Source organism: Armigeres subalbatus, chromosome 1 (assembly GCF_024139115.2).
Source record: "Armigeres subalbatus isolate Guangzhou_Male chromosome 1, GZ_Asu_2, whole genome shotgun sequence".
In the NCBI taxonomy this organism is placed as follows: domain Eukaryota; kingdom Metazoa; phylum Arthropoda; class Insecta; order Diptera; family Culicidae; genus Armigeres; species Armigeres subalbatus.
The window spans coordinates 132,307,693-132,318,679 of record NC_085139.1 but is presented as its reverse complement, the minus strand read 5'-3'; the positions used below and the strand labels follow the sequence as shown (position 1 = coordinate 132,318,679).

General features: G+C 42.8%; 1 protein-coding gene across 1 annotated transcript; it reads right to left on the bottom strand.

Moving 5' to 3' along the window:
* Positions 1–1,762: 1,762 nt before the first annotated feature.
* LOC134206556 (uncharacterized) lies at positions 1,763–3,028 on the bottom strand. Its single transcript, XM_062682285.1, has 2 exons — positions 2,946–3,028; positions 1,763–2,561 (listed from the first exon to the last, which is right to left on the bottom strand). The coding sequence occupies exons 1-2, from the start codon at positions 3,026–3,028 to the stop codon at positions 1,763–1,765; spliced, it is 882 nt and encodes a 293-aa protein (XP_062538269.1).
* Positions 3,029–10,987: the final 7,959 nt, after the last annotated feature.

The window sequence follows — 10,987 nt, the reverse complement described above, 5'->3', positions numbered from 1 at the left end:
AGAATAAAATCATAGTGGACGGTCTATCAAAAAGCGGGATTCAAATGAAGTTGTGGCCTGACCCCTTTGATAAGTATCGATCGGAACCGATTATAAAGAAATGGCCATATCTCACTTGATTCTGGTCCGATTCCAAATCTCAATATATGGTTCCAATCAGCAAGAGCCCTACTTCATTTGTGGTTACTAATATTATTCAATTTTTACCCACAACTTCTCCTAATATCCACCTCAAATTTACGGTGTTGAACCTACCTCCGAAAAAACCCGGAATATCTCCGGAATCCGGTGGCCATAGTCGGTTTCATGGACATACCGTCAAACTGCATAAATTTTCTAGTTCAGGCATGCCTGAATTGTCAAAATCGGATGATAACTAAGATAGTTACAACACATCTAATTTTACCCAAAATTTGCCTATCCTAATTATTTTGTCCATCCCCTGTATGTGGATGGCTCGTGTCGAATTGGAGTTCTTCAGAGTTGAGTGGTGTAGTAGTAGATATAGACAGTGCTGGTTTGTTTATTTTTACAGGAGAACAGCGACGAGCGATTGCATGGTCATGCAGGGCTTGAAGGTAGCGCAGCGACCATGCAACAGTACGGCGGAGTGCTGAAAAACTTGAGTATCTGGAGAACAGTTCATCATTGAATGATAGTTGAACGGAGGTCATAGCAACGATGGGAATTTTGCAGGTTTCGTGGGTGACTTTCGATGATTCAGCTGCAGAAATTATCCCGGCAGGCCATTGATCTGGAGATAGCTTCAGCCACAACGGGCCATTCCACCACCGCGGTTTATTGAGAAGATCGGCTGGATCCAGTCCCCTGGAAATATCGTCCGCGGGGTTATCAGAACCCGCTACGTGATTCCACCTTGGAATCCGTAGAACGGTTTTGAGAGATGAGGCAACCTTTTTGTACAGCTGCGTCGAAAGATGACCTGCACACAGTTCCAGTCTGGCTATAGTATGTCGAGCAGCGAGTGGCGAAAGTTTCGATTTCGACGCCAGGAGCTTCACACCCACCTCACTGGTGGATTGGGCGCGGACATAGCAGCATGTTCCGTAGGCTTTATTAGAGGCATCGGCAAAAAAGTGGAGCTCAATGCTTACAGCGTCTATGACAGAGGTGAATCGGGGTACTCGAACTTCGCGAAGAAGATCGATAGTTGTGTGGAACTCTTTCCATTGTTGCTGCAGATTCGGAGGCAAGGGTTGATCCCATTCATACCGTTCGTTGTTTGGTGTCTTCAACGCCCATAAACATTGCATGAACAGCTTCGCTTTTGCAACAGTGGGTCCTACTAGCCCTAGTGGGTCAAAGATTTGAGCTACGTAGGACATGATTCTTCGCTTGGTGAGAATGGGGGCTGGCAAAGGTAGCTGTACCTTGAAGCAGAAAGTGTCTGTTCCCGGCTCCCAAATAAGCCCAAGCGTGCTAACGAACTGCGGATCTTGGAGGTCATGCCATGGCTGAACAGAACGGTCTTCTGGAGGAATATCTTCAAGAACTTCGATTGAGTTAGAAGCCCACTTTTTCATCGAGAATCCGGCAGATTCGAGCATTGCTGATACTTCACGTCGTGTTTGGATAGCGGCTACGACATCGTCGGCTCCGGAAAGTCATCGACGTAAAAATCATTAGCTACAGGATCAGCGGCGGATGGAAACGCAATCAATTGACAGTTGCTGGAGAGTTTTCGTGGCAAGATAAGGGGCGGAGGCTGTACCGTAGGTTACGGTCTGTAGCTGATATGTGATTATCGGGTCGGATGGATTACTACGCCATTTGATGCGCTCTGCAGTGGTTGGTCTTCTTCATGAAGGAGTACTTGCCGGTACATCTTTTCGATGTCCCCATTTAGGGCGATGCGGTGGAAACAGAATCTAGTAACGAGCGACAAAAGATCGTCTTGAACGACCGGTCCGACAAGGAGAATGTCATTGAGTGTACTGCCTGACGTTGTTTGACACGAAGCATCAAATACTACCCCAGTCTTCGTGGTGGTACTTGAGAGCTTAACTACCGGATGGTGGGGAAGGTAACAGTGCAGCTTGGTATTATCAACCGGTTCATCGAGCCGTCTCATATGCCCAAGACGCTCGTAATCATCCATAAACTGATGGTAGGCAAACTTGATGTTGGGATCTCGCTCTAGACGGCGTTCTAAAGCGAGGAATCGACGCTCTGCAATCAACTCTGACTCTCCCAATTCGATTTGGGGATTTTCTATTCTGGGTAGGCGAACGATGTATCGCCCACTTGGATCTCTGGACGTGGTTTTAGCGTAGAATGCTTTACAAATCTTTTCGGAAGCAGAGTGTACGGATTGTTTGGGAACCGTCTCAATTTCCCAAAACCTTTGGAGAGTTGCATCCAGTTGGGCGTCAGAACTGGATAGTTGACAAGCTACTGACCCGACAAATTCTGGTGATGTCAAGCCACATAAGGTCCAACCGAAATGAGTTTCGATGAAGTAGGGCAAGCCAGGACCCAGGGAAAGTTTCTTGCCCGTGTGAAGATCCCAATATGCTTCGCCACCAATGACGAGGTCGATTCTGTTTGGGGCATAGAATAACGGATCGGCTAATTTAACCTTGGGGAGTTTGCAGGAAGAAAGCTTGACTTCAACGGTAGGCAAATTGGCGGTGGGGTGGTCGATGACGAAGAAATGAAGTTTCGTGGAGAAAGTTCCTACTCTTGAACGGACTGTGGCGGCGATGGCACGATGCAACTTGCGATGGGATTGGCCAATTCCTTCAACGGATACATCAACTTTGGATTGAGAGATGGCAAGGAGATTGGCAAGCTCTGATGACATGAAGTTCGACATTGAACCGGAATTCAACAACGCTCTTGCTTCGAAAGACTTCCCGTGATCGTCAACAACTTAGAGCGCGACCGTCTGTAGAAGAACTGTGTTGGCTTGGGATTGAACCGACATGCCAACTTGTTGGGAGGAGGAAGACGGTCCCGGATTGGCCAGCAGGGCAGAATTGGACATCATGTCATGGGGTTTCGACATCACGGCAGGAGCAGCAGAAGACTTAACAGTCTGGATGGGATCATGCAGCAACGTATGGTGGCGATTGCAACATGTTCGACAGGAAAACTTAGATGAGCAGCTTCTAGCATGGTGACCGGTTCAGAAACAATTCCAGCAAAGCTTCCTTTGGGATATCAGCTCTCTTCTTTGGCTGACGGACATCTTGGAGAATGTTTGGCACTGGAATAGAAAGTGCCGTTCGAAGCAAGCGAAACATGACGGAACGTTTGATTTACTATCGGATGATACCGCACTGGCGGCCAGGCTGGGAACGATGGGACATATCAGATGCTACGGACTTCAGGATGCGCACACGCTGGTACAAAAACTCAACTAAATCATTGTATTTGACGTCATCATCCTGGCTGGTCTTCTCCTCCCACGCACGGAGAGAAGCTGGATCAAGTTTGTAGGAGAGGATATTCACCAGGGGGTGTCCCAGTGGTCGATGGGTTCATTTAGCTTGGCGAGGGCCTTCACGTGGCGCTGAAACTCGTCCACCAACTCATACAGGTCGTTGGCGGATTCTTTTTTGACCGCCGGTAAGTCATAGATGCTACGGAAAAGCTGTTTCTTGAGAAAACGACGATTGTCATACCTTTTGAGTAGGGCCTCCCAGACGGTTCCATAGTTATCGGCTTCGATGTCTACGGTCTCGAACGGTTTACGTGCCTCTCCTTCGAGGGACTGGATCAAGTACTGCAACTTGGCTACAGTTGGAATGTCGGCGTTCGAGTACACCATCGATGTGAAAGTGTCCCGAAAGGATAGCCACTTCGAGAAACCCCAGCGTATTTGGGAAGATCAATTTGTGGCAATCGAAGATGGAAGTTGCCCGGAACAGCAGCTGTTGTATTGAGCACACTTTTGTTGTGATCCTCTGCACGCTTGGACAGCATAAAACCTTTAGCTACTCAATATCTGGCCTCAAACCCAACTCGTTCCGCTAGATGCGTGTCCATTCTCCGCATCATCGCACTTTCCTATTTCCGCTTGCACCTTGAGGAAATCTCGATACACTCTGTCCAGTCCTTCAAGTCTAAAAGAAATCTGACAACTATCACGATTTTCTTCGTAGTGCTTAACAAAATGTTCTACTCCAGTACAATGGGCTATCAGTCCTTTCCTCACTACGCTCAAATCGGCTAACTTTTTCTCGCGCTTTTTGTCCGGCATTTTTGCACCAATCCAGAATGGAACGATTGCGAACGAAATAGATTTTCTCCTTCCCGACGCGGACGATTCGATTTTGCTCCTTCCCGACGCGGACGAATTGCGCGGATTACGTCGCGAATACGCGGATCAGTGCAAACACTATCGTTTTAATAGTTAGTGGTATATCGTTCACTCCTTCCTTGCCGCCACCAAGGCCAAGGATAAACTTGCGCAATGAGATTGTGATCGAAATTTTAATTCGTGTCTCACTTCACTGAATTCGACCAGGCTAAAAACAGCACACTTTGTTTTTACTGCCTATACCCAAGCTACTGCCTATAACCCAAGCCACGCTCAGCTACAAAGCTTCTTCAGTGTCGATTTTCACACTATTCTTCCCCACGGGGACCGTACAATGCTTAGATACAAGTGGTACGGTGGCTATTCACTGATCGCACAATTGAAATCTGGTGCGCTTCAGATATCCACACCTTTTAGTCACTTTACTATGGCGAACTTTCACGGCCTCTGTGTCGACTTTCAGTGGCCACTTGGACCCGGAATTTGGTTCACACACTCACTTAATTCCTTCTGCCCGGGGTATCCTTCGATCCAGCTCGAAGGACCAATGTTGACGCCCACAGGGTTTGTTCGCTGAACCGAAGGTTGTTTCTTCGCCGTAATGAAACGGCAATCAGCGGAATCACTAAGTTATAAACCGTAGAGTACTGTAAACGATTCTATCTTCGCTTTTTACTTAAGCATAAGTTTAGCACCGTCTTATAGCACTAATCACGAACTAGTTTGGTCGACAATAATCGACCAGGCTCTGCTTTCCCACTTTATGACTAAAGTCGCGGACAAGCACTTTCGGACTTGGAAGGAATTTCGTGTTTCGTGTTTGGATAGCGCGCACGGACAGACTTTATTACCTTACTTTGACGACAGGTTGGTCTGAACTAACTCCCGTCACAATACGATCGACGATACGATCGTATAGTATTCTACATGTTTGTGGATACTGATCAGGGGATATTTTCGCTCTCCCTTCTCTCGCAATCTATATGTGGGAATAGGATTCAAAACTGCTAGGGTGGTTATACAATAAATTCAACTGGGTAATTTTAACTTAAATAGAGCTTCTACAGTGCAAATTAAAGTTGAGCTGGACGCCATGTGATATCTCTTGTAATACTGGCGGCAGACATATTATAATCGAAGACAGATGGACTTCTCGATCTACTAAACGACTTCATTTACTCACCAGAAGAATTCTGTGCACCTGTGCACAAAGATGTGTATTTCAGATTGTATTTTACAGACCCATAGTCGTATATACAATCAGCTCGGTAAGCTGAGCTATTGTCTATGTGCTCTTGTATATGTGTATATGAGAACAGCTGTAATGGTCAGTATGAGCTAAAAGCAATCATACGTAAAGACATTTCAGCTATTTTAATGATCTTTCAACCCGTTCTGGATTTTTATTTGCAAATTCCACGCGAAGATCTAGAAATGCCCACAACTCTGCAATGTTCCTCACATATCGTGCAAAATGATTGGTTAAGAAACAGCAAATATGTACAGCTCACCAATTAAATAATCTTCTTGGGATACGAAAAAGTTATTCTCATTGTATACTTGCTTCGGAGTCTCCAATTCAAGACCATTAACGATGCTGATCACGTCCTTACAGTCAATTTAGGATGAGGAGAGGAAAATTAGTTTAACATTCATTGTTATAAGATACTGAGGAATGCTCTGCATCTCCGTGAGTGCTACGGGAAAGGAATCGTTGGGTAGTTGAGAAGGTAATTCATGTGAATCCACCTTGATAAGCCACTAAATATTTATTGTAAACGAAGTTATTTTGAAAACAAGAAGACGAAAACTGTGTTCCAAATCAATCCAACGCAACGCAAGATCAATGTGCTTCGTTTAAAAAGGTTCTACGATCGATTCCGCACTAAGTAATGTTGTGCTCTTTGATGCAGACATTAGCTTTATCATTTCGCGTTCTCCCACACTGGCTGGCGTGATCAGCATCAACACGATCGATTGCACACTGGTTAAACAAATTTCTGCTACGCGAGATAGATTTTTTTCACTTCGCGTTCTCCCAGACTAGCCGGACGATCGGTTCCGCAATCATATAGTACAAACAGTCAAATAAATATCACAAAATTTAAATTTGGATCTTGGAAACACTGAAGACGTTTTATAGAAGAAAACTACCCGGAAACGAGCCAGCCTTGGGCTGAAAGTCTCTTAAATAAAGATATATATAAAAAAAGGAAACTACATACATACGTATTTGTCGACTCAGAATGGGGTTATGTTAAGTTAAGCGGTTAAGCGTTAATAGAAAAAAATGCATAACCTAAAGTTTTGAAAACAGCTTTATGATTTTGTTCAGCGGCGCAGCCAAAATTTTTGATAATATAAAGTATGGTTTAAGTTTAAATTTGTTTCGAAGTTCCGCGGAATTCCGTTAAATTTCGTTAGAAGCTAGTTTTTTTAGCGAAATTTTTGTAATTTTACGAAACGAAATCAAGATATCATATTCCGCCTTGCTCGAATTTCGCGAAATTCCGCGGAATTTCGTTTCGAACCACCTGAAACAAAAACTTTCGAAATACCGCATATGCTTACAGTCAGTCTGAGGTAAGCTAATTTTTCGGCTTGGCCCATCATACAATGCTGACACGGTGCAGCACAGGGGGCTCAGTTTTGCTCACAGTGCTATTCAGCAAAGGACAATCAAGTTGCGCCCAATCAACTTTAACTGTCTCCACTGATTTTCTGTCTCCTAACAGACGACGAACAAATCTATTTTGGAATAGTATCAAACAAAAAAAAACAGTGCGAACTCGATGGGAGTAAGCGTTAGTATTATACATCCGTATGCAGTAGCTGCGGAAAAAAAGACTCATTTGCCATGGTGCACAAAACGAGAATTAATTGAAACCCGTAAATCACGATCCGCTCCTCAGCATTGTTATTATTTACTGTTGTCGTTTATCCGCCGCACTCTCTTGTGTGGCGCGATTTTATTACATATCCTCTGCACGGAAGAAATAAACTACCCAATAGTGAGTTTAATTCACCCAACCTCGAACATCTGTACGGGAAGCCAAAATTGAGTAAGTAGGGTCGAAGTAGTTTGCCTTTACTCCCATGTTAAAAAAGTACCCAATGGAAAATTTATTGACCCAAATTTAAGTTTAATTCACTCAATTTCGACCTCAGGTAATAAAACCCAAAATTGGCTTCCCGTATTGAACTGGCGTCGTTGGATTGTTTGGCTCTTTTGTTTTTGACAACAAAAGAAAGAGTGGATGAAAGAGAAGAGAAAAAATAACTCAAAAGTAAGTTTAAAAATACTCAATTTTGGGTACTTTTTTTCTTCCGTGTGGGTATTACTGGAGGGTGAGAACGAGCGAATTGGTGATGGAGGATGAACCTATTAAAATTGTCGCTCATGCTTGAAAAGGGGCGTGCAATAACAACAGGCTTTAATTAATCGTAAATATCAAGACTATTCTATAGTATGTAAGGGAAAGTCGGCTCAATTTTGATATTTTTTGCCTGTTTTATTTTGGTGATATTTTATTCTTAATGTTCATTTCATCTTCAATAAAATTAGTACCGTCAACTGGGGGGAAGATGATCATTGAGGTGAAGATGATCATTTGATGTGTCCGTCAAAAGTGCCAAATTTTTTTATGAAACGGTAGTCAACAATATTCTCCGTTCAAGTAATGTTACCGCTAGGTTGAAATCCGAGTTTTTCTATTATAATCATGAAAATGTATTTTGTGGAAGAAAGAGAGAGATAGTCATAAATGACGCAATTTTCGTTTCAAATATTGACTTCTTATACTTCTTTACGAAGTAAATTCAACATTCATACAAATAGCCTAGTGTATTTTGACTACTAGGTCATAATGGATTTAGTAAAGCTATCTTGATCAACTTCACCCCAAACCAGATTATTAAAAAAAATGTGTGATAATTTAATTTATTTTAATAAATGCGAACGCATTTCAGAAAACTAAAGTTGTTGATTATTGCAACGTATAGCAGTACATGTTTTGAAAATATTTGTTTCGATTTAAAATGTAAACACACATTGTTATTGCATATTTTGTCTTAAAAATGATCATCTTCCCCCCAGTTGACGGTACTTGATATTCTTGAGAAAAGCGGTAAACAAACTTCAACAAAACACGGTAGATATATGTGTCATGTGTTTCACATTTATTACCTATATTTTAGGTATTATTCAAACAACTTAGTAGTTTGTCAAGTCTGCCACTTCTGCCACTGTAGAAGTTCATTCTTATATTCTGTCGCAAAAATCTCGGAAAAGTTTCTTTTGATGTTTTTGGTAGATACTAGAAATAATTCGTAAGATACTAATGCCACGCCAGCTAAACAAATATTGGTAAATGTGGGTTGATAAATCCTTTGAAATGCTTTGCGTAATTCACGAACATCTTAGTACATAAAATAATGCATATTCAATATTCTCACCCACCACCAATCTCAAATTACGATTGAACGCCTTCTGATAGCTATGGCAAACACCCGCAGTAAACCCCATGTCTATTCACACTCGTATCATAGCCGCACAAGGAAGAGGAAGGAATTTATCAATCACGGAAATTATCCTCCTCTCACGCTGGTAAGCCTCCACAGAGAGGCAAAGTTACGACCCATTTCTGCTGTAAGTGGTGTCCCATGAAACGGCCACGACAGGATAAAACAACCCCGACAATACACATACACAGAAGTTGATTTTCCGAATGAGTGACTTTCGGTCCCATTTAGGACAACCAATTTTTCACTAATAGCCCGCACTAGGCAGCTTCGCCTTCAACGCACTGAGTCCATGAGTCTAGGATATAGGATCGACAAGACTAGATATTCCAAGAACAACGTGTTTGCACGACTATTTTACGAGCCAAGCTGACGACAACCAGTGCCTTTCCCTTTTTGGCTTTTAAGTGTCATTAAATTGTGTGATGATTTGACACTTTCAGTTGCCCTTGCTGGTTGGGTATCGGCTACAGACCCTCATGGTAGTGTGTGAGTCAATATGTTTTTCTTTTCCAAGGGATGTTTGTCAAGCTGAAAATTGATTGTCGCTAAGGGGAAAATTGGATTTGAGCGATAAAATTTGTGGCGAAGGAAAATGGAAGAAAGAATCCTCCCAAGGGGAAAATTAGAAAGCGGTTTGGCTGTATGCCCTTTCCGCTGATGGCGAGGGAGTGTGAATCGAGAGATTGTTTTACTTTCGGTATGACAGCCCCGTTCACAGCCGAAAAGATTTCGGTTCGACCAAATTGCCCTTTCAACCGAACAAATTAGCGTAATTAATTTGCACCGCTTTTTCACTTCTTAAGCTCGAACGCGAGGACCACTTCGACTTCAAATTATGGCATCCGATGCCCTTTCATTAAATCGCCGCTAGTTGCAAAAACCTAATCATACGCATCGAACCGCTCTTTAATTATCCATTTATGCTGTATACGCGTGTATGAAAGAGCTTTCGGCATCAGCATCATCGCCGGCGTGGTGTGGCGGCTTTCCGAAAATGAGAGAAATTGTGTGGGCGCGTTGCTTCTCATTTACCCCAGATGCCGCGCACAGTCATCGTTTTCGGATCGATTCGCATTGTATAGGCAATCCGTTAATTGAATTAGGTTCATTCACCAACCTGACCAAGCGATGTTTATGATGGATTTCATTGACTGGGAATTTTATTTCTAGGGTGAACGGTCCGATAATGTACCTATCGTTGCAGTACTGTACTTTATATAAAAGCTCCGTAACAATCGTAGCAACCAATCGATAAATTTACAAATTTTTAATCAAACCAACGGTAACCAAATCTGTGGAATGAAATTCGTTCCTCATCGGTAAATACCCTTGTTACCCTTGTTATACCCTTGTTTGTAAGAGCAATTCTCTGTGAAATCGAAGGTCGATTCATTATTGTATTTTTTTATTTCCCTGAAATCTTTTTATTTCCAATTTCGTTTATTTGGTAGGCTCAGGCGTGTATAACACTTTCCGGAGGCACGTTTCTTTGAGATATGTACAATCGACATAATCTTATTATTAAATTAGTAAGAGAGGGAAATAAGCCAACGTACTCGTGGTGACTCGAGGTTAGGTTTACAATGTTTAAGGATGGACGGGGATTAGGATTCGGGAATCAGGGAATCATCATAATCAAGGAATTTCAGCAGCTCATCCGGTCATTTGGCGTCGGGGACGATGTGGTGTGTCGTCGTGCTCGAAGAATGGTTCGAATGGGAGCATCTTCCGGATGGCCAGAGCTACGGCGCTCTACGGGACAGACAGACAGAGACAAAACAAAAAAAAAACTTTGAAGAAAAGAAAAAAAAACAAAAGTATTAGACTTTTATGTCAGAGGAACAAAGAAAACTATAAATGGCTTGCATATAGACCACATCACGATCTCCCAAAACACCTCTTATCTCCTGGAAGGGTTGTTTACCTCGGGCCACAAGGGTATCCAATAATTGCTCTCTGGAGACGTCGTTTTCCGAGCAGAACCAAACTACGTGATCGATGTCATCATAACCGACTCCGCACCTACATAAGTTGCTATCGACAAGGTTTATTCTGTACAGATGTGCGTTTAGTGAATAGTGATTAGACATAAGTCTCGACATCACGCGAATGAAGCCTCGACTTAAGTCTTCACCTCTGAACCACGCTCGCCCAGAAACTTTTGGAACTATAGAAAAT